The following is a 23,540-nucleotide window of genomic DNA, read 5'->3' on the forward strand; positions in this document are numbered from 1 at the left end:
AGGAGCATACCTTCTTTGGCGCCAGCACTGATGATGCTCGCTCGCTCGCTGATTCAACCCCCCACCCCCCCAACGCCATAGGGCGCCATCTGCTGGCCGCCAAAACTAGCTCGTTTGGCTGCAAATGCACAAATCACTTTTGCACCATATATCACACAGATATGTGGTGCAAAATGAGAGTGTGTGCGAACTTGTGTCAGAGACTCGCAGCAGCAGATTCAAGCACTTGTAGTTATGTTCTTGTGTTTGTGCTAGAACAATGTGCAAGAATAAACCCTTTAATTTGTGAGAAAATATTTGACAAGCATTCAACTCTCATTGCATGAATTCACATACTGTTTGCAGATGTGCAAAACTCGTCTGTGAACGCACGTCTTTTGGTGCAGGTGTGTGAATGTGTTTTGCACCATATTTACTGCAACATTTGTAGCAAAACATGTGAGTGCACGAGTATCTCAGTTTGTGATTTGTAGAACTGGATTTGTGCGCTTGCACTGAAGGATTCAAGAAGGTGCAACTGTTGTGTTTGCGGGAGAGAAAAAAATCTACAAGTTTGCAACTTCAAATGTACTGATACACATGTGTGGCCGACCTCTACAACTACAAATTCCACACTCACAGGTGCTCAGTAGTTTTGCACCAAAAAAACCTCCATAACAGGATTAGGCCCTCTAGACTTGCAATGTGCCCCGGTGGAGTCCCAAATGAGCTGTATTACCTACCTCACAGGTTCACAAGTCATAAATTTAGAGAAATGCATTTCACAGCACTGATTAAATAACTTTAAATACAATAAGACAAAAGTCACAAATGTGTCTGCTATATATATTCACACTGACATTTTACTTCTAACAGGTCTGGATCAAGGGATTGTGGCTTTCCAGTTGAAGATGTCGAGTTAAGTGCTTTTCCTGAGTCAAGGCTAACAGCTCAGTTACGTGGAGACAAAAATATTCAGGAATATCTTGAATTTGCAATGGAACACAATCAATTACAGTGGCCGCAGACATGGGAGGAAGCATTAAAACTTTACTTCACATTGAAGGAAACGGCAGGTCTCTGAGCATGAGTAAGTATTCTTCAGTAGACACTACAGAGTAGAATGTACTTAGAAAACAAATTAACAAAAATTAAAACAAAATAATGCAATACACAGAGTGGAATCTGTGACATTTGAAGAACTGAAGAACAGTTTTACATATTAATGTATGGTTATTTACACAATTTTTACTTTCAGCAGGTCTGGATGAAGGGATTGTGGCTTTCCAGTTTACAAATTCACATTGATGGGAACATCAGTTTTCTGAGCATGAGTAAGTATTAACAATGTCAGTAGAAACTACTGAGTACAACTTGAGTAGAACTAACTGGCAATACATAGTGTAAACAATCAATGCAATACACAGTGGAACCTGTGCCATTTAAAGAACTGAACAGTTCTACATATTGTCAGGTTATTAGATGCATCCAAAACCTGGAGAATTCTGAATTCCGAAGTCCATGCGAGTCTTAAAAATATCGTATGTGTCTAAGAGAGGTAATTTTAGGGTGTTCGCACATGTATTTGCCATTGGGAATGGTTAATTGGGAAGAAAAGTGATGGATGGTTGTGGTGTTATTCCTGCAGGCGGAAGTGATGTCTGGCCAGTAGCAAACATCAGCAGATTCTCCAGCGGCACTTCTCTCTGGTGTTCTAGAAGAAAAAAAACATGCTACAGACTTTTGAATTTCACCAGAAACAGAACATTTGATTGTTAATTTCTACTTCTACTCTAATTATTCTTTTCTACTCTATCTATAAAAAATGCTTGCTTGCTTAGACTTAGATAAACTAAACATAGCTCTGTACACTGTAGTAGGCTTTGTGAGACATGTTTTTATTGCACTTATGCTTTTTGTTGTCCTGATGTTGACCCAATTGCTTCCATTGTTTACCCAACTTGTAAGTCGCTTTGGATAAAAGCGTCTGCTAAATGACTAAATGTAATTACAAATGACACACCTTCACAGTCGAGGAGATAGTCTGACCAAAAGGACAGCGTTCTGGATTCTTCCTGCCTCTGGTTACTACCTGCTGGGCTGAGTTCTGCTTTGAAGAGGTTTTCCAAATCAGTTGCTGTAAGCTTCTTTTCAGCGTGGCACAAGAAAGAAGCCAAAACACTTGGATGCTGCTGAAGTGCTGTCAGAAACTGCAGGGTGGCAAGTCCATTTTTAAATCTATTAAAACAGTTACAGTGAATAACAGTGACTGTTATTTATAGTCTTGTAGAATGTCACATTCATGCAATAAGTTTGAGACTGAAAACTTTAATGAAAATTGATTGACTATATATTTGTATATCTTAAAATAACATTTTGCCTAGGATGTAACGTGTATGTTTTTTTTATTACTTGCCTTTTAATAACACTGTGATTTCTGTCAATCACATACCACTTGACATATTCATTCACAATTGTGTGTTTTTCCTCAATGGTCTTCACATACCAAAAACACCCAGCAGTTTGTAGCAGTGTGCTTTTATTCAAAACCAGATCTTTTAATGACTCCAAAGTAGCTGCATTCTGAATCTAAAAAGAAACAACAACTGTAAGTAGGTTAACACTTTATGATGACGCTATACATGCTAAATTATTTCTCCTCACAAATGAAAGTGAAGTAATGTTCATTGATTCATTAAATATTAAAAAGCAGTTATGTCTTGCGCTTGCTACTGACAATTCTGAAATGTCTAGGATCATAAATACTTCAGTCATCTCTCTACTACTTGCCTAAATTGTGTATTATCGTACCTCTTGCAGCACTTTCACTATACCCTCATCTGTGACATCTTCTAAAGTGGCGCTGAAATAAGGCTGGTCTACAATGTGGTTTACCAGGTCTTTTGAAAGAAAATGGGGCCCTGGTCCTCCATGCACTATCGACACAGCAATCATTCTCCCTGCCAAAAAATACTCATCCTCCCTAACAGCTGTCACAGAAAGTAAAGCCAATTCACCCACTGAATATGACAGACTGTTTGTTAAACAGACAATACTTTTAAACAGATTCTTTTAAAATACGTTTTTTTAACATTTAAAATTTAATACACACCAACTGCGTTGTATACCAGGTAGCGACTACTGGGAGGTCCATCAAAAATGGGCCGATTCTGCAGACAACTCATCAGCAAAGTGAGAAGTTCCCGTCTCGGCCCACCTGTATCAAGTCCCTCTTCAAACGAGCCAGCATCATCAGAGAACTTCACAAACATGTCAGTGAATTCAGAGTATGAGACACGTTTGAACCCTCTGACTGCTCCATCCCACACATTGGATCTCATTATGTTGAATCTGCTGACTTGTTTTCGGTCAATGACAAGGGCCAGGTTTGAAATGATGTCAGGAGCTGTTAAACTGTTTTCTTCCCTAGAGTGTAAACAGTGATTTTAATCAATGTAATCAGTATTTGTAGATATTATATTTTCTAATCAACATACTACATTTGTTGCTCACTCTAGCGGTTGTGGGAGGTCAAAATAATGTGCCGAGATTTCAAGCTCCTCCTCTTCAATAGTTGCTGGTGCATACACTTCCATGTATTCTCTACCAAGAGAGAGCATGCACAAATGTAAAAATATACACATTTCAAATGTACACTTAAGGTACAAATATTTACTGAAAAAAATCTACCAAACAGACCTGTAGCACTGGTTCTCTTTTGCAACATGGTCTGAAGTACTTGGGCAGTCGTCCTCTGAATCCGAGAGTGTTATCTTAAAAAACAGAAATCAGGCTTCTTTACAGCTGTATTTTTATATAGAACTGTAAAAGTGTCATTAAAAAAGCCATACAGATTCAAACACTGAAATGTAGCTAGCAATTTCTATTAGTGACTTATTTTAAAAGAGGAGGAAAGGCAACAGCATCAAGGGATCAGAAACAGGTCATTGTTTGACTAGCGAGTTCAAACCTGTTTCTACTAACCTCTGTTACATTGCCTTGCGGTGGTTTAACAGCACAATCACTACACCACAAAAAAAAAGGATTATGACAGAAAATATGAACAAGTATAATCAGATGTTTTAAAGCCCTCTGACTGGGACATTCTAAAAGGCTTAATGTGGAAAAAAAAGCTTAACATGGCTCAAACCTAATTTCTGTCATACTTAACACATATCAAGTGAATAATCTCACACTAAGCGTTTTCTCTCCCATAGAATTAGTCCATTATAAGGCATTATAAAACCTTATTACAAATAAGGTTTAAAAGAAATTTGGTTTTCCCTTGTTGTTGTTTAGATACGTTAAGTGTTTTTCATGTTAAGCTTTTTAGAAAGACCCCTTTGATATGCTTTGCAACAAATATACCATTTGTTCAGCTTTAAAACTAAACATCAACCATGACAAGAATAAAATCAACCTACATTTTATTACTGACTGCCTTTTCTGGTGTGGTTGAATGCTGAGGTGTTATTGGCTGAAAGAAAAATAACAGAAATTTGTATATACATATGTGTGCATGTATGTGTATGTGTGTTATACATATATACAGTACTATAGTATGCAAAAGTCTTAGACACGTTAGTATTACCCCCCGAAAAATAGTTTTAAACCATTTATTATATATTTTGCTGTAGTGTGTCAGGAAATATAATTTCCAAACATTCCTTTTGCCATTATTTGTAGTAATAATTACATTATAATGAGATTTTTGTATGCACAGGGAGTTTGACAACAACCAGTATGCTCCACAAGGAGATCTGGTCTAACCATCGAGTCTACTATTAGGAATGTTTGGAAACTGATATTTTCTACTGACACACTACAGCAAAAAATATAAACAACTGGCTTAAAAATATTTTTTGGGGTAAATCTATTTTTGAAACTGCCTGAGACTTTTGCACAGTACTGAATATAAAATTGAAAGAATGAAGGGAACATCACATTCAAGAATTGATCGTAATAACCTTACCAGTGTGTCGGCCAGGTTAGATTCATCACAATTCCTTGTTCTTATGACAACTTCTGTGTCAGAGTCTGAACTGAGAATCTGTTCTGCTAGACACAGAACAACATGTTAAGTGACTTGGTTTATATGAATACACAATACATAAATTCTGGCAAACTAACATTCAAAGTTACTCTTTCTGCAAATAAACAAATTTATCCGTTGATATGGCTTTCCGATTTCTGATTTGTAGTCTTTCAGTGTAAAGGGCTTCTGTGTTCCAGGAACATTAACAACTACAGACCCATCTGGGTAGAGAAGAACGTAAGGTCCTTCCTCCATGTCTTTATTAAAGTCTTTAAACTTTTTTTCAGCCAATCTAAGGACATCATTTGCGGTTACTTGTGGGTCTGTGTATAAGGGGAGTGTTTTCCCTCGTTGTGGTTTCAAGCAACCATTTTGCAGACACATTATGCCTACATTAATCTAAAAGAATACAAAAAATCACTTGTTAATGGGCTATTCACAATGCATGGCTTCTACATCGATTTTCCTAAGTTATACTACTGTACCTGTACTTTCTTCTGCTCATGTTTGTTTCCTCCCTTCATGCTCAAGGAAAAGTTGGTCTTTTCCTTAGATTTCAGCTTTCGGTATTCTAAAAACTGGTTTAACGTGGGCGTAGGTGTTGAGTCTGCGCCGCCTGTAACGTTAACGTTACCTAAAAAGAGAAATCAACGCTGGTCATACACTAACTGCTGCTAACGTTTTCAACTCGCTCTACTTATAAATACAACAGTTATGTTACGTGAAGTTTCGGGTCAGGTATAGAGCGAGCAGCACAATTTCTCAATGCTTCATGAGGCTTCATTTTCCCATGCCTATAAAACAATAGCTAAGATAAGCTATTGCTGTCTCGCTTTAATTACACCTGCATTATCCGTTGACACGGCCGAAATCGTTTCCTGTCGCGTCTCTTTTAAAACCTCGAGATTTTTTCCGCATGAGCTGCAAAACACCAAATTTGAACCCACAATAAGGACAGTACATTCTATATTTGTGTACACTGCCGCTAGCTACTTCTTTCTTCTTCTGTACCGCAAGCAACAGAACTGTACTTCCTGTTTGTCTTGATTGACAGGGGTTCCGTCCAATCAGCAGTAACTACCCCGGTCACACAAAATACCTACCTTTTCCGTTTTGACCGATTTGTTGTTGTGTTTTCTGACTTGTAATTTTGTTTTCTGACTTGTCATTTTGTTTCCGGAATTGTTGTTGTGCTTTATGGTTTGTTAATGTGTTTTCAGATTTGGTGTTGCGTTTTTAGATTTGTAATTGTGATTTGTAATTTGGATTTGTTTTTTGCTTTTAGATTTGTTGTTTGTTTTGCGATTTGTTGTTTTGTTTGGCACTTTACGTGCTCTGTAGACATGAACGTAGAAGAAGCAGAGGACCAGCTCACTAAAGGTAAAAAATAAGCGTCTGACCCAGGTTGAAGCAATGCAGACAGTTAAAATGTATTTCATGTACTGATGTAGAATCTTTGATATAACTTTGCAGTTTACTTTAATATTTTGATGCTTTTTGAAACATCAGCGGTGACCCTAGGCCTACTACGCCATATAACACTTTGCTTAAAGCACTGTAAATAAGTTTACAAAACTTTTGGTCTTTATGTTTTTTTTAATTCTGCTCTGAGATGATGTGTGTTTGGATGTCTTCACCGCACACCCGTTCATTGCCGCTGTGTGTTGCTTGATCGTTAAAGGGATAGTTTACCCAAAAATGAAAGTTAATCCTTAAGTTGTTCCAAACCTGTATACATTTTTTTTTGTTTGGATGTACACAAAGAAAGATATTTGGAAAAATGTTAGCAACTGAGATTTCTGGGGCACCATTGAGTAGTACCATAGAAAAAATCTGTTCTGTTAAACACAAAAGAAGATATTTTGAAGAATGTAGGAAAACAAACAGTTCTGGGGCACCTTTGACTATCATTTAGTACTACCCCAGAAATCTCAGTTGCTGACATTGTTTTAAATATCTTTGTGTTCAACAGAACAAAGAAATTTATACAGGTTTAAACATAACATATGTTTCATAAGCTTAAATTGTGCTAAAGATCACCTTTTTCGATGTTGCTTTGGTTACTGCATATGCACACATGCTGACAAGCGCCTCAAGAGAACCCCGCCCTAGAAAATTGTCAGTTTTTGACCATGGGCTGTTTTTACTGGAAGGCGGGACTTCCTCTGCTGGAACGGCCATATTGGCGTTGCATTCCATTCCCATTCTGCATTGTAATGCGATTGCATAGTTCTATAAACACAACAGTCATAACCAGTTTGACAATTTTTTAGTTAAAATGAAAGGCATAAAAGCATACTGACATTTTATCAACTCATATTTATTTGTAATGAAATTACAACATGTTTGCTTCCCTGCCCTCATGAGTGCGGCTTTTTACTAAATATTTGGTGTTTCGAGTCAGATCCGTGGGCTTGGCTTGTTGGTTTTGACTAAATCCTTGGTGTTTCAAGTCTTATGAAACCTTTACCCTAACCCACACCTAACCTAACTCTAACCATCTAAATTACCTATGATTGTTAAACTTGCCAAAAACACGGTTGCGTGATGACGTCAGACTTGAAACATCAAGGATTTAGTGAGAGCCTCATGAGTGCATCACAGTCTTCTTTTACTGAAACAACAGCAAGCTCATTGTCCATCAGTGCCATCTAGCCACTTGAGCTGGCGGTCTGAACAGGGAAAAAACTTGAAGCACATTTATTTTTTAAAGTTTAGCCTTTAGCTTCTTTGGTTATGCTACCGTCTTTTATCAGCTCGGTTTTGAATGGGTATCTTTTTGTGCCACTTGACATATTAGGTATGTACGCTTCATGAACATTAACCACAACTCTCCCATGAACATGAACTACTCGGATTTAATCTATGACCTGTGCTTTGCCTGATGTTAACAGGTGGTGACACCAGGAAAAATAAGCTCTGTGATCCAGAATGTCACGTACCATCTAAACGTAAACGTGAGTGCACTCTCTTGTCATGCGTATCAATGGGTAACACTTATTATTCACACATTTTTATTCTGTGACAATTTATTTACATTATGTGATGTTTTTTAAGTTGTGTATATTTTGGTCCTTTTTTTAGGAAACTAAAATGTTCCGTCTTGTCGAACTCTAACTTATATAAGGTTCTTTTTGTGAGTTTATCAGCACTTTGAATGCACATACCAATCAGGTCCAATCAGGATCAGCTTTCTTTAATCCATATTTTAATCTTATTTATTTTTTAAATTAAGTTCTTTAAATGTATCTGAATTTTTGCTGTATTAAGCCTTGAAGGTCAAAAAGTCACCAATTTAATTTAGGCTATGGAATCTTTATTACAACCAGTGCTTGAAGTGAGAAAAATGGTTCCAGTAATATGTTGTGCACGTTGGCAAATTGTGACCACATTTAAAATTTCTACAAAACAAAAAAATTGTATTGGACATATTGCTGGTACAACATATTTATTTACTAAAGGAAGCATTTACCAAACAACCGATTCAATAATGTTAAATACAAAGGTAGACAGGAACATAGACTAACTACACTAGACAAGACTTAGACAACACTTGAATTAAATTACAAATAACTGGACTAGACTAAACTGAACTGAACTGAACAAGACACAGGAACTACACCACACGAATCAAAATGAACCAGCACAAGACAGCAAACACGAGGGCATTAAATAGGGAGTCTAACAAAGGATAATTACAGAGGGCAGGTGCATGGAATCAACAATGATGGAAAGCTAACGAGGGAACGAGAGGGGCAGGGCCAAAGACGAGACCGGAGAGAGCGCATATTATGTCATGACAACAACATTATGTCTCTCTCCACACAAAACATGAGGCTCTGCCATGATCCTGCCACAAGACCAAGACAGAAATGACATGATGAGGCAGAATCATGACAGAAGCCCTCCCTTTAGGAGCGACATCCTGGCGCTCCTCAAGGTGACAAACAAGACCAGACAGACTGTGACATAGACAAAAACAGGGAAACATGATAAATCACAATAAAGGAGCACAAGAGTCCAAGGGAAGGCGAGACTGGGGAACAAAAACAATGATGCCTGCTGCACCGGACTGGGATGCCGGCTGCACCGGACTGGATGCCGGCTGCACCAGATTGGGATTCCGGCTGGATGTGGCGGGAATGGGATGCCAGCGGCCTCGACCCTGGAGGAGAACCCGGTGGCCTCGACCCTGGAGGGGAATGCGGGTGGCCTGGACCCTCCCGCTGCTATTCTTCTGGCTGCTGGGTCCTAGGATGGCTGGTTCATTCTGATTCATGTGGTGTAGTTCCTGTGTCTTGTTCAGTTCAGTTTAGTCTAGTCCAGTTATTTGTAATTTAATTCAAGTGTTGTCTTAGTCTTTTCTAGTGTAGTTAGTCTATCTTCCTGTCTACCTGTTGTTTTTTTGTATTTTACCCCCTCATGGGTTTTTGTTTTGTCTTTATTATTATTAAAGTCTTGTGTTAACCCCTTACCCGCTGTCTGCGCCTGGGTCCTCTGTCCTTGCTCTCACCACGATCATGACACCGAAACGAACATTTCTGGGCCAAAAATTCAGCATGCACTTGGCCGAAAACGACTTAATTTTTTTGTACAATAAATGCATGATATTTCAGCCATACTTATCTCTAGAGAGAAAAACATTTTACCTGTCCCACTTTCTTTGGAATAAAGTCCAGGTTTCTACTAGTGTTGTAATCGAGACCAAGACCGAGACCACAGGGTGTCGAGACCAATACAAGACTAAGACTTTGAGTAGCCGAGACAAGACCAAGGCAGGCCAAGACTTAGTCGAGTCCAAGATCAGCACTCCCAAAATTAATTCAAAAGATCCACAAAAGACTAAAAAGTCATAATAGAATAATAATAGACGTAACTTGGGTTATTTATTGTGCAGAAATTTATATGTAGTACGTTTTATGTTCCATGTTTTATCACGCACCTACTGGATTACAATTTTTGTGCCGGTATAAATTCCATCAACTAAACATTTGAAAGAAAGGTAAAAACAAGATAAAATTAAATCTGTGACCTTCAACAAAACAAAACATTCAGTGACTTAATCAGTTTCATTGCTTTTTTATCTAATTAATAGCAAAATAGCTGTGTGTTGCTCTGAAATGCACAAAAGTTCAGATTTGTTCTAGATTTGTTTGGGACTAGCTAAAATAGAACAAAAACTTGTTTAATTGTGTTTCAAATTTAAGTCACTTATTAACTCAAGGTTTATTGAATAATTATGCAAAATCAATATCACATCAGATATATAAAATAAAAAAACAAGATCTCATACAAGTACCTTTTTTGCAATCATCTCAAATATTGTGGGCCTTTGTGTATTCATTTTGTTGACTGATTTCTTTAAGACAATCCCCCATTCTTCTCTTACCAGCAGTAAGAGTAACAAAAATAACAGAAGAATCAAATAAGGAACAAGTGGTGAATGCTTTTAAAGCCAGAAGTTTTACATCCAATCATTAGTTAACACATAAATCACACAATGCATCAGCAATTTAGTGTAATTCCCACAGTTGTGGTCTTGACCGTTCTTGAAATAAAATTCCGAAATCACCAAGTCTGAGACCAAGACAAGACCGAGACCAAAGACAGTGGAGACTGAGACAAAACCAAGACTAGAGATGCACCGATTGCATTTTTCTTGGCCGATTCCGATTTCCAATTTTTTTTGTAAGTGTGACCTGCCGATTTTGTTTTAAGAACTATAATTGAAAGCACATACAAACAAAAATCTACTTTTCTTCAATGAAAACGTTTATTTTTATTACAAAAATATTTTAATTACAGGATCTTTTCACCTTAACAAAATAAAGTGCTCTGTGACTTGAAAAAAGTAGAAATAAGAGTTAAACATACAACTGAAAATAAATTCCTATATATAACAAACACAGTCATTAAACTGACCTTCTTCTGAATATAACAGAAATGTACAATAACGTAATAATAGGTGCAGTGGATAATAACTGAATAACAAGGCACCTTTGCTACCAACAGATGCAAAATGCTATTACTTTAGCATTAATAGAAGGTTTTTCTTCACAAAGAGAAGCATCTCCACCTTGTCACCTTCTTTCAACTACCACATGTCCAGCCAAGCTAAATAAGCGCTCACTTTCAACACTTTCCTCGAAAGGTGCGAGCAACATCAGGACATTTTCAATAAGCCGCCACTGATGCGCGTTGAGTGTGGCCGGCAGCTCGTGCTCCGCTGCCCACAAAGCACGTCTCTGTTACACCAGTGACTGCAGCATATAAAATGTGCTGTTCCACGATGTCGGAACATCTTTTACTGGGCTGGCCCAGCTGTGCCAGCATGTTGACAATTGATAAAAATAATAATTTGAGATTCATTTTACATAACATGACTGTTGTTAAATATACTTTTAGATTTCTAACAATTTCACATTTACTCTCCAAATTAATGTTGAAACAACATTAAGACAGTCTATTCTTTTACATTTCTTCAATGCCATCATTTTATGAATGAAAAGCCATCACTGATACCATGGGCGTAATTTCCACTGGGGACAAGGGGGACATGTCCCCTCCACTTTTCAAAATCCCGTTCGTGTCCCCCCCACTTTCAAATTTGTTTATGATTTTTAACCGCACGCCTTCATCGCCACGGAGATGTAGAACTGAGCAGTCTGCCTGTGTCGATGCGGGCGTCGCGTGCACACTAAAAATATCTCACTGAAATGTTGTTTTCCATCCTGTGGACGGCAGCAATTGTTTTTCTCCATAGGAATTCACTATGAAAAACTCAAAGTATTTAAGCTTAACGACCGGAACAACGACCAGGTATATGAAGGTATTTTTGGTGCAAAACTACTGAGCACCTGTGAGAGTGGAATTTGTAGTTCTAGAGGTTGGCAACACATGTGTATCAGTAAATTTGTAGTCAAAATTTGAAGTTGCAAACACAACACAACAGTTACACCTTCTTGAATCCGTGCTACGGAAGTTAGAAACGTGTATTAATGTGTATGTAACTTTGGAGACGGTCCCTAAATTCACGAATATCAAACGTCCAACCTCAAGCAACTAACTTAAGTGTGTCCATACTTAATACTTAATTTGTAAATACGTTCTTGCATAATTTGGCAAAAACTAAACAAGAGTTTAAAATACTATGTAAACACATGCCTCTTGTTCTTTTACTTTGCGTTGTTGGCGTTTACCTTTTTTCCGCTCCAGACGGATGGCGCCGTTTAAAACCATGGCCATAAAGGGACATCAGCAGCACATCACGCGCATGTCATTCCCTGCCCTGCACTGATGTCCGAGAATGTCACAGTCATTAAATAAATTAAGTACTAAAAGGAAATTTCCAAATAATGCCTCTAAAGTTGGATCCACAAATTATAAAAATAGCGTCTTAATTGTTTACAATAGTGTTTTTGATTCGGTTCTCAAGGGGCCCCCTGGTGGTTTAGAGGCCCTACGCAACCTGCGTAGTCTGCGTATAGGCAGGATCGGCTCTGAGTACATTGGTTTAGTTTAAATAAATATGCTGGTCCGCTACATGACAATCCCTTACAAAAACTAATCATGGTTTTACTACAGCAACCATATTTTATGTTGTTGTTTTAACTGTAAGAAAAACATGTTTTTGTTTGTTTAACTGTAGGCGTATAATTTTCATAAGGGATTGTCAACGTAGCTGACCAGCATACTTATTTAAACTAAACCAATGTACTCTATTACGATTAGTGATTTCAGGAAAATAAAGCAGCTCGGGATGATTCTCGCGGAGTTTTTCAATTGCGCGTTAGGGCGCCACCTGTTGGGCGCCAAAACTAGCTCATTTGGCTGCAAATGCACAAATCACTTTTGCACCATATATCACATAGATATGTGGTGCAAAATGAGAGAGTGTGCGAACTTGTGTCAGAGACTCGCAGCAGCAGATTCAAGCAGTTGTAGTTATGTTCTTGTGTTTGTGCTAGAACAATGTGCAAGAATAAAACCTTTAATTTGTGAGAAAATATTTTACAAGCATTCAACTCTCATTGCATGAATTCACATACTGTTTGCGGATGTGCAAAACTCTTCTGTGAACGCACGTCTTTTGGTGCAGGTGTGTGAATGTGTTTTGCACCATATTTACTGCAACATTTGTAGCAAAAAATGTGAGTGCACGAGTATCTCAGTTTGTGATTTGTAGAATTGGATTTGTGCACTTGCACTGAAGGATTCAAGAAGGTGTAACTGTTGTGTTGTGTTCCCTTTCTCTCGACGTTGTGTCGAGCCGACAGATGGGGTTCGCTCTTGAGAACCTATCAACTTCTGACTAGTTTAGAAAAGGCCAAAGAAATTGGCGAATGAAATTTGCATGCCGGACTCCGCCCCCGGATATCCGGGTATAAAAGGGAGACGGCGTGCTACATTCATTCACCTTTTGTTCTTCAGAGCCTTCACTCTGACCGACTTTGAGACTTCAATCTCTACGCCGAATTACTGCTGGAATCTTATGACGTGGTGCAGCGGATGGTCCCTTCCTGCAGTGACTTCCCCTGGGCGTCTCGGCAGTTCCAGAAGTGTTTTTTCTCTAAAAGAGCAAATTTCTCCAGCATGGCATGTCCGGCTGTTCTCATGGGTGCAACACACTCATCGAGAAGGGGGATGGACACGATGTCTGCTTCCAGTACGCTGGGGCAGACATTGTGGATACATCCTGCCCGCACTGCGGGCGGTTGACGATTCAGATGTTGTGTCACAGCTGGCTGTGTTCCCACGGGACTCAGCCACCACCTCGTCTGCTCCCCGTTCCGTGATGGCAGGACTACTGCCCTGCCGCCCGCTACGGCAAGCAGCGAGGGTGATATGAGGATTACTGTGAGCGTTTATCCGCCAGCCACTGGCTCACGGACCGTTCGCACCTCGTCTCGCTCGTCTGACCGTTCCCCAGGAGACGGTCCCACCGTCATGTTCCTCAAACACGTATTCGGACACGATGCGTGATGATGAGATGTCTCTTGCAGCATCGGGGGGTGACGTACTGCCATCCGACTCCGACGATTCCTTGGGCTCCCTCCCTCGGGGGGTCGAGCCCAGGAAGAAGCGGATGTTGAAATGTCATCCATGCTTTCCCGGGCCGCCGTGAGCATTGGGTTGCAGTGCCGACACTGCCTCCCAGCGCTCGCGGCTGGCTACATGGTGCCTCGGGGTTGAGCGCCCAGTGCCGTGTTTACCAGAAGTGCATGAGGAACTTAGTAAGACCTGGAACACCCCCTTTCCGGCACGTTCACGTCAAACAAAGTTCTGTCACCCTCTCTTCCCTCGAGGGTGAGGCAGCTAGAGGATACGTCGATGTCCCCCAGGTGGAGTGTGCCGCCGCGGTGCACTCGTGCCCACAGGTGGCGGCCATCTGGGGGGCTCGACCTAGACTCCCGTCCAAAGCATGTGGGGTCTCGGCATCTCTGGTGTCAAGAGCTTACATTGCGGCGGACCAAGCTGCCTCCTCTCTCCATGCTATGGCTCCTGCCAGGCCAAGGTGTTGAGAGAGCTCCACGAGGGTAAGACCGACCCAGCGCTTATGCAGGAACTCCGCGCCGTCACCGACCTCGCTCTATGGGTGACCAAGGTGACCATGCGGGCCCTGGGTCAGGCGATGTCCACACTTGTGGTCCATGAGAGACACCTCTGGCCGAACCTTGCACAGATGAGTAACGCCGAGAAGGTCCGCTTTCTCGACGCACCCATCTCGCAAGGGGGGGGCTGTTTGGAGATACTGTCGAGCTGCAGTTCTCGACAGTAAAGAAGCAGACAGAGGATATCAAGCATATCCTCCCCCGCCGCGACTCGGCCGCCCTCGGCCGTCGAGTCCCGTGCAACGTCTGCTTACCAGCAGCCCTGGTCCTCTTCGACGCCCTCCGGCTCTGGCGCCCCCCACTCAGGTGGCCACCCCGGAAGAGACATCGAAGAGGAGAACATCGCCCCATCAGCAGCAACTCGACGAAAGCGGCCCTCATGGGAAGACCCCAGGGAGATCGAGAATACCATCGGGCCTGACCCCAGCCACTCCATCGCTGGGGGATTGGAGAGGGACGGTTCCTGCCCCGTCTCACCACCTGCTGGCCCCCTCCGGGGGGCTAGCGCCCACTTACTCACAAAAAGAGTTTCCTCTCTCTCTGGGTCATTACAGTCGCTCCCACTCTCGGCACTACGGTGGATGGCAACTCTACGTTGCTCCATGGCGAAGCACAACGTTGAGTTTAAACACCAGCCCTCAGCACTCTCAGTCAGACAGTGCGTTGAGCTGCGCAATCGCCAGGCAGGAAAAACAGCAGAGCCGATCTCCTTCCCGGGGGCCCTCCCCCGGCAAGGGATCCGTATTGCTGGCCATCGAACCACCCCCCGCGGGGGCGATGAAGCAAATCAAACCCCTAGTCCCCCTGTCTCGGTTCCTGGGAGCTTGGCAGCTTCCCAGGCGGTCAGGCTGGCTAGGGAGGACGATCCGTCTCGGCTATGCGATCCAGTTCACCAGACGCCCTCCCAAGTTTCGGGGCATCCTCTCTACCTCAGTCAGAGGTGGGAATGCGCCCGTGCTTTGGGCCGAGGTTGCCACCCTTCTGGCGAAGGGAGTGATCGAGCCCGTTCTACCAGCCGAGATGTTCAACGGGTTTTACAGCCCGTACTTCATTGTCCCAAGAAAGGCGGGGGCTGCACCCCATCCTAGATCTGCGTGCCCTGAACAAGCACCTACACAAGCTGCCGTTCAGGAGGATCACGCAGAAGCGCATCCTGACGTCTGTCAGATGTCAGGACTGGTTCATGGCAATCGACCTGAAGGACACGTACTTTCATGTCTCAATCCTCCCTCGACATCGGCCGTTCCTACGGTTCGCTTTCGAGGGGCGGGCAAATCAGTACAGGGTCCTCCCCTTCGGTCTGTCCCTGTCTCCGTGTGTCTTCACGAAGATCGTGGAAGCCGCCCTCCTTCCCCTCAGGAAAAGAGGTGTGCAGGTACTGAACGACTGAATCTCGACGACTGGCTTATCTTGGCACACTCGCGAGATCTGTTGTGTACACACAGGGACCTGGTGCTCTGGCACCTAGATCGGTTGGGGCTACAGGTGAACTGGGAAAAGAGCAAGCTCTCCCCCGTGCAGAGCATCCTCTCCCCCATGCAGAGCATCCTCTTTCTCGGTATGGAACTCGACTCGGTCTCCATGACAGCGCGACTACAGAGCGCGCCCAGTCAGTGTTGAACTGCCTGAAGGTTCTCAGGCAGTCAGCGGTCCTCCTGAAACAATTTCAGAGGCTCCTGGGATACATGGCATCCTCGGCGAGGGTGGTACCCCTCGGGTTGATGCACATGCGACCGTTCCAACACTGGCTGCAGAGTCGGGTTCCTTGGAGAGCGTGGCAAACCGGCAGCAGGCGTATGGTATGGAGGAATTTCATGATATGTCTTTATGTTTTTGATCATTATTCACTATGTATTGCTCTTCGATTTAAACACATTTGTATGAGATTCTGAAAAGCACCCTGCACAGCTGTGTTTTTGATGTCTGGCAGTGTTTATGAAATCTGGGGACTTTTTCTGGCCCCAACCCTACAGTATGACCAAATCTGGGCATGTTCCGCCCCGTTACTATGACTACAATCTACATTGATTTTTTGAACTTCAAGATCGACTTTTACCACATCAATGGTCATCACGCCTGTCTGCCGACGCACCCTGACCCCCTGGTCTTCCATGACCTTTTTGCGGACAGGAGTCCCCCTAGGGCAGGTGTCAAGACACGTCGTGGTGACGACGGATGCCTCCCTGCAGGGTTGGGGTGCCGTGTGCAACGGGCACGCAATGTCGGGGCGGTGGACGGGCCTCCGCCTGCATTGGCATATCAACTGCCTAGAGTTGTGGGCTGTGCTACTTGCACTGAGGAGGTTACAACCTCTCGTGCGGGGCAAGCACGTGCTGGTCCGGATGGACAGCACAGCTGCCGTGGCGTATATCAATCGTCAGGGTGGCGTTCGCTCACGGCAGCTAACACGACTCGCCCGACGCCTCCTCCTTTGGAGTCAGCAGGTGATCAGCTCCCTGCGAGCCACACACATCCCAGGCGTCCTGAACCAGACAGCCGACGCGCTCTCTCATCAGTCGATGCCTCGTGGAGAGTGGCGACTCCATCCCCACGCAGTCCAGCTCATTTGGGAGCAGTTCGGCCGCGGGACAAGCGGAAGGACGCTTTCCCCCCAGTGAGCCGCATTGCACAGACACTGTGCAAGGTCAGGGACGAGGAGCATCAGGTGGTACTAGTTGCGCCCTACTGGCCCAACCGGACTTGGTTCTCAGAGCAGGTGCTTCTGATAACAACTCCCCCCTGGCCGATTCCCCTGACAGAGGACCTTCTGTCACAGGGGAAGGGCACGTAACGGCATCCCAGGCAGACCCCTGGAACTTCCATTTCTGGACGGGACGAGAAGATCCTGAGTGGCCCACCCCCTGCATGGTTGGAACATCACTCAGGCTAGGGCCTCGGCCACTAGGCGGCTATACGCCCATAAGTGGCGCCTCTTCTCGTCCTGGTGCTCTTCTCGAAGAGAAGACCCGCGGAGTTGCTCGATCGGGAACGTGCTGTCCCTTCCTCAAGAGAGACTGGAGAGTAACCTCTCCCCCCTCCACACTGGGAGTGTATGTAGCCGCTATGGCCGCTCATCACGACCCAATTGCTAGGAAGCCCCTGGGACAGCACAACCTGGTCATTAGGTTCCTAAGGGGCACGAGAAGGCGACCGCCTCATCCGCGCTCCGTACCCTCTTGCAACGTAGGTGGCGGGCCTCATGAGGCCCCCCCCTTCGAGCCCCTCGGAGCTGCTGCTCTTTCTCATCTCATGATAAAGACGGCTCTCCTGATGGCGCTCACCTCCAAGAGGGTAGGGGACCTACAAGCACATCCGTGTCCACAGATTGCCTAGAACTCGTGCCCAAAGTTCCCACCACTCCCCCTAGAGACCAGGTGGTGAAACCTGCAGGTGCTACCCACTGGGGAGGAAGACCCAACCCCATCCGTGTTGTGTCCAGTACGCGCACTGCACCTCTACTTGGACCGCACGCAGAGCTTCAGAAGCTCTGAGCAGCTCTTTGTCTGTTTTGGAGGTCAGCAGAAGGGGAGGACTGTCTCCAAACAGTGGCTGGCGCACTGGATCGTGGATGCCGTCGCTACAGCATACCGATCTCAAGATCACCCCTGCCCATTAGGAGTGAGGCACACTCCTCATGGGCACTGGCTCAGGGCGCCTCTCTGGCAGACATCTGCAGAGCTGCGGGTTAGGCTACGCCCAACACCTTCGCGAGGTTCTAATACCTACACGTGGAACCGGTGTGAGCCCGCGTCCTGCAAGGCAACATGTAGGACCGGCAGCCGGTAGGGCGTACGCCTGCGAAAGCCCTTCCCCCCTTCCTTAGGTGGGTCAGCGGCTATTTCCGCCTCCCTTCTTTCCCCACTGGGTAAAGAACAGGCATTCCATCCATCACTAAGCATCTTCCTGGGGGCAGGCTGGGCAGAGCAGCCCTGCCCCCTTAGGCCGGGGAACAGTTGAGTTATCTACCACATAGCTCTAACTAGTGCTCCAGACGTGGTAACCCCCCCCAGTGGGCGGTTCCGTCTGATGTATCCTCATGAATGGTTCCTACCTCGGTAACTCAAGACCTCTCTAGGTGGACTCCCACCTTGCCAATTTCATTCGCCAATTTCATTGGTCTTTTCTAAACTAGTCAGAAGTTGATAGGTTCTCAAGAGCGAACCCCATCTGTCAGCTCGACACAACATCTCGTTCTCTCCATCAGGGAACTGAGGTTACATCCGTAACCAAGACGTTTGCGGGAGAGAAAAAAAATCTACAAGTTTGCAACTTCAAATTTTGACTACAAATTTACTGATACACATGTGTGGCCGATCTCTACAACTACAAATTCCACTCTCACAGGTGCTCAGTAGTTTTGCACCAAAAATACCTTCATACAGGTAAGCCCTAATTTCTGTCGAACCTACTTGTAATAAACATAGCTTCTGTTAAAAGAACGAGCCCTTACTAAACAGATAAAGTAAAAAATCTCGCGCTAAGCGTTTCTTTCCCAAAATCCATTATAAGGAAACAGCTTAACGTACCTTAACGTAAATACATTTTGTTTGTCACTGATATCAAACATAAACGTGATAACAGAAAAGTTTTTTTTCTCAGTTTGTCGCTGCCTTCCACGTTATGTGGTTTCTTTAAAATTAACAAGCTTAACGTGAGACTATTGTTATCCCTGGAATAAGTGCTTATTCTTTTAACAGCAGCTAGTGTTTATTACAATTAAGGTTTAATAGAAATTTTGTTTTGCTTAGTCGTTGTTTCGGTACGTTAAACCTCGTTAAGCGTCTTAGAAAGCCGTGCGGTCGTGCCTCAGCTCCTGTCCCCTTTTGGTTAGTTTAAAGCGGCCCTGCAACGATGTGTCATGCAGTCTGACTTCTTTACAATGTTAAACGTACTGTCTTCTCATGCTTAACATGGTCAACTTGTCAAAAAACTAGTTGGGCGTATTACGTAGTATTTCTGTGCTCAATACACTCCCCCAGCGATCGTACAGGTTTCGGAAAGTTTTTTCGAACATATAAAACTGTTTCGCAACAACTTTTTGTAGTCATTATTGGACAATTCTCCCGGAAAAGCACGCGGCACGGCCACAGGAGAAGGAGCATGCGCAGACGTCACTTTCACTTGTAAGCAGGAGAAAGACGTTCGTGAAGTTCAGGTGTTTGTTTGTTAACTGCATTTGGGTGATGAACGTTATATAAACGGTGGATATAACGCTGGATTTAGAGATCGTTTAAAACTGATGTATGGAGCCGTCCCAGCGCTAAAAGATGCCTGACATGAACCCGATGCGGTGAGTGAAACTGATGTCTGTGTTTTGTTGACAATGTGCTTTAGTTCAGCCTACCCCTCCCCTCCCCCGCACGCGCAGTATGTTTTCGGAAACAATCGTAAAGCTGTATCTATCTTTTATAAATGTGATCAAACTAAATACTCTTCGAAGATACGAAGTATGCAGTACTGCTCTATAGGCACTCGAGATTAGTATGAGATTGGCAGAAACCCCGTGTGTTACGGCCGCTTTAAGAAGTGTCTGTTGTTGCGGGAATATGGGCATTGTCCCTTTAAGAAGTATGGGCTTTGTAGTCCTGACCGCACGGGATGATGGGAAAAGTAGTGCGGGTGGGGGGAATTGATGTGTGTGAGAGGAAAAGTGGCGGACGGAACTTAAAGGGGAGCAAGCTGCTTTTAGAAGTTTTTGTTGTTTTTCATAAGTTCGTGAAACCACCCGGGAGTTCAAGTAATTGTGAAACGGTATAGTGATGGATGGAGCTTTCGCTTGGTGAGATTAAAACAATGTGCTTCCAAATAACTTTGTCGGCTGATTACTGCGAGAAATGAACCAGAGAACACTGTTACAGTTAACGTTATCCACAATCGGAGAGGCGGATTAACAAGAAGGTAACATTGGGGGCATCGTCCGGGATCTCTCGCATGTGGTGAGTCGTGTTGATATTTTCGATTGCCAAGCCGAAGTTTATAAAGCTGCACTGCAGCACGATGAGAAAATACTCCCATGTCAATACGGGTGGCCACGTGAATGCTACGATGTTAACGGAGCACGACGAAAAACGAACGCCTATGTCATTCGCTGATTGGTTGAATGAATTGAATGCTCAAGCATTAAATAATGGCAGTAAAAACCCCTTCGCACAGAACGATACGGTATGCTCGCAAACCGCTACAGTCAAAACGCCCACATACCATTATGTTTCACCACGAACAGGAAGAGAAACCAACCCTTTTAAAAGTGGAATGGGAAATGAGATGCATGACAGTGGAATTGATACGCAACGCTATGTGCAAAGCACGCCAGCTAATTTAAAATCTCAACATGCGGCATGTAGTGATCAAACGAACAAATGCATGTCTCAACGCATGCCCGTAACGCATCACAAACCCTGCCAAGGTGCTACAGCGCTGCATATTGTACATGACCCTGAAAGTAATGCTGGGTGTGCCAGTGATGATGAGCATTGTTTTCTTGAGCTGAATAGATCCAGACAACACAGAAAGAAGCCACGCCAGATGTACTACGATCTATCATCGGACAGTGGAGAGGAACGTGGTGCTATAAAAGAAAGAATCCCAACGCTACGACCAGGTCAGTTTGATGGTTCCACTTCTTGGAGAGAGTTTTTAAATCGGTTTGAAGATTGTGCCAGAGCTAACCACTGGTCGGATAGGACAATGGCTGTGCAGATGAGGTTCTGTCTAGTGGGTGCTGCAGGCGCTGTGATTCACAAAAACCCCAGATCAAGTCGATGGAATTATGGCCGCATAGTGGAGGAAATAGAAGCTGCATATGGGCCGTCATCAGAGCACGCTGCTGCCATTGGAATAGAACTGAGGCAGAGAGTCCGCAAAGTAGGTGAGCCGCTTCACGTATTGAGAGATGATATGTATGAGAAAGTCTCCATTGTCTATGCAGATCGCTCTGAGAGAGAACAGGACTCCATTAGTGTTGAGGTGTTCATTAATGCGATGGGGGATGCTGACATCGTGCAGAGACTGTTGGAAGAGCGTCCACGCACATTAGCTCATGCTTACAAGATTGCACACAGGTACGAAACCACACGTCGTGCAGCCACTAGTGTAACACAGCTCATGCAGTCTGCCACAAGACCAGCAGAGCGGAGAACCAGAGCAGCTGCGCTACGGGAGTGCCCTGAACAAAGTGAAAGTGATGAGGAGAACTCAGTCTCGCACACCCCCGAATGGAGATAAAGACACAAATACACACCTATGAAATCCCAAACACGAAACTTCACCAAGCGTGGGAAAATAAACTGGGGAGAAATTGTCTGTCACAACTTCCAGGGCATCGGTCACATGAGACGGAACTGTCCTTCACCCAGGCTCATCCTGCAACATGTATCTCCAGCATTACCCCAGACTCAACCTACCTCAGAAGTTCTGAGAGTCAAAGGTAGCGGTCCTGAAATGTGCATACACAGCCTGCTGTATAATATGGAAATGTGCGCCCTTTTGGACAGTGGAGCCAGGAGGAACGTGTTGCCTCGGCACTGCTATGAGACCATTACAGCCGATGTCAGGCCCCCACTCAGACTATCCACCATACAAGCACTGCAGGGAATCAGCCCTTTGAATGTTGGCGTTCTTGGTGAAGTTGATGTCCCAATTCAAATAGGAACTCACACAGTCAGTGTTAACTTCATTGTAGCAGATGTAGCAGAGGGTTCGGAGGCCATTCTGGGACACCCATTTCTGGAACAGGCAAGAGCACGTCTTGACTTCGGCAGCCGGAAAATAATACTTTTCGGTGAGCAAATACCTTACTTCACTCCGAAAGACAAACCCAAAGTACACATTGTGCGCATAGCACGTACTACTCTTCTGGAAGCGGGACGTGAGTATATTGTACCGGGCAACGCACACTTTCGGGGGCATGTAAAGGGCAACGTGCTGCTGAGTCCAACTAAAGGCTTCATGGAGAAATATCAGGTGCTAGTGGCGAGGATCGTGGTTGACGCCCAGCGAGATAATCGAATTCCCATCAGGCTATACAACCCTGGCCCAGCTGATGTGAAGATAAAGAAGGGAGTCGTTGCTGGAGTTCTCCAGCTGGCAGATGTAGTACCGGCCCCCACTTCATCAGTATCATCTAAAGGCCTAATTCACGCAACTGTCCCAAGCTACTTGCAGTCAATGTATGCAGAAAGTGTTGCAGATTTAAAAGAGACAGAACAGCGTGATCTGGCAGAGCTCCTCGTTGCTTACCGTGATGTATTCTCCTCCGGCCCGACAGACCTCGGTCGCACAAACTTGGTGCAGCATGACATCCAGACCCGCCCAGGCCCACCTGTGAAGCAGCCCTCTCGTAGAATGGCGTGTGAGAAGCAGAGAGATGCCGACAGACAGATTCAGCAGAATCTTGATTCTGGTTTAGCCTCCCTAAGCAACAGCAGCTGGGCTTCACCGATAGTAATGGTACAAAAGAAAGACCAAACGTATCGTCTGTGTGTTGATTATCGAGCTTTAAATGAGCGCACCATTAAAGATGCTTACCCACTTCCACGTATCCAAGATACGTTGGACACGTTGTCAACAGCCAAATGGTTCAGCACACTGGACTTAGCCTCAGGCTATTGGCAGGTGGAACTAACCCCAGAAGCTAAGAGGGCAGCTGCGTTCTGTAGCAGGAAGGGGCTGTTTGAATGGAATGTCATGCCATTCGGGCTTTGCAATGCCCCGGCAACGTTTCAACGCTTAATGGATCGCGTCCTGGCTGGGATGCAATGGGAAACATGCCTAGTTTATCTGGACGACATCATTGTGCTGGGAAAGGATGTGAAGGAAATGCTCCATCGTCTGACCCAAGTATTTGAAAGACTGCACCAAGCTAATCTAAAGCTCAAACCCTCTAAGTGTTGTCTTTTCCGCCGCCAGGTAGTCTA

The 23,540-nt window shown here is 44.3% G+C and overlaps 2 protein-coding genes and 1 long non-coding RNA gene across 8 annotated transcripts in view; 2 read left to right on the forward strand and 1 right to left on the reverse strand.

The window, feature by feature from the left end:
* Positions 1-656: 656 nt before the first annotated feature.
* On the forward strand, positions 657-2,123 carry LOC130555075 (uncharacterized). Its single transcript, XR_008963056.1, has 3 exons — positions 657-729; positions 856-1,753; positions 2,011-2,123. It is a non-coding gene; the product is annotated as an uncharacterized LOC130555075 (long non-coding RNA).
* LOC130555060 (G2/M phase-specific E3 ubiquitin-protein ligase-like) lies at positions 2,077-6,031 on the reverse strand. Of its 5 annotated transcripts, XM_057335099.1 has the most exons (12): positions 5,859-6,031; positions 5,500-5,648; positions 5,110-5,413; positions 4,952-5,034; positions 4,404-4,456; positions 3,964-4,003; positions 3,679-3,752; positions 3,493-3,582; positions 3,092-3,405; positions 2,791-2,969; positions 2,396-2,568; positions 2,077-2,189 (listed from the first exon to the last, which is right to left on the reverse strand). In XM_057335099.1, the coding sequence occupies exons 8-12, from the start codon at positions 3,573-3,575 to the stop codon at positions 2,183-2,185; spliced, it is 756 nt and encodes a 251-aa protein (XP_057191082.1). In that variant the 5' UTR covers positions 3,576-3,582; positions 3,679-3,752; positions 3,964-4,003; positions 4,404-4,456; positions 4,952-5,034; positions 5,110-5,413; positions 5,500-5,648; positions 5,859-6,031; the 3' UTR covers positions 2,077-2,182. The 5 variants fall into 5 exon arrangements, with proteins under 5 accessions (XP_057191082.1, XP_057191081.1, XP_057191083.1 ...); XM_057335098.1 differs by lacking the exon at positions 5,110-5,413 and having other exon boundaries at positions 5,500-6,031; XM_057335100.1 differs by lacking the exon at positions 3,964-4,003 and having other exon boundaries at positions 5,500-6,031.
* A 106-nt stretch (positions 6,032-6,137) lies between these two features.
* The window catches only part of LOC130555023 (cardiomyopathy-associated protein 5), a 42,112-nt gene continuing 24,709 nt past the window's right edge, over positions 6,138-23,540 (forward strand). For both annotated transcript variants that reach the window (XM_057335026.1, XM_057335027.1), the window contains exons 1-2: positions 6,138-6,394; positions 7,909-7,971. In XM_057335026.1, the coding sequence (XP_057191009.1) occupies positions 6,223-6,394; positions 7,909-7,971 (235 nt within the window). In that variant the 5' untranslated portion in view covers positions 6,138-6,222. The remainder of the gene's footprint in view (positions 6,395-7,908; positions 7,972-23,540) is intronic.

The sequence above is a fragment of the Triplophysa rosa genome, linkage group LG5 (genome assembly GCF_024868665.1).
Source record: "Triplophysa rosa linkage group LG5, Trosa_1v2, whole genome shotgun sequence".
Lineage (NCBI taxonomy): Eukaryota > Metazoa > Chordata > Actinopteri > Cypriniformes > Nemacheilidae > Triplophysa > Triplophysa rosa.

Bases quoted from the DNA above. Each gene is read 5' to 3' on its own strand.
- LOC130555060 (XM_057335099.1), bottom strand. From the start codon at position 3,575: ATGGAAGTGTATGCACCAGCAACTATTGAAGAGGAGGAGCTTGAAATC. The intron at 2,970-3,091 runs GTGTGTATTAAA...TTTCTGTGACAG, and splicing joins CCTGGTATACAACGCAGTTG to CTGTTAGGGAGGATGAGTAT. The intron at 2,569-2,790 runs GTACGATAATAC...GTTTCTTTTTAG, and splicing joins TAGTGAAAGTGCTGCAAGAG to ATTCAGAATGCAGCTACTTT.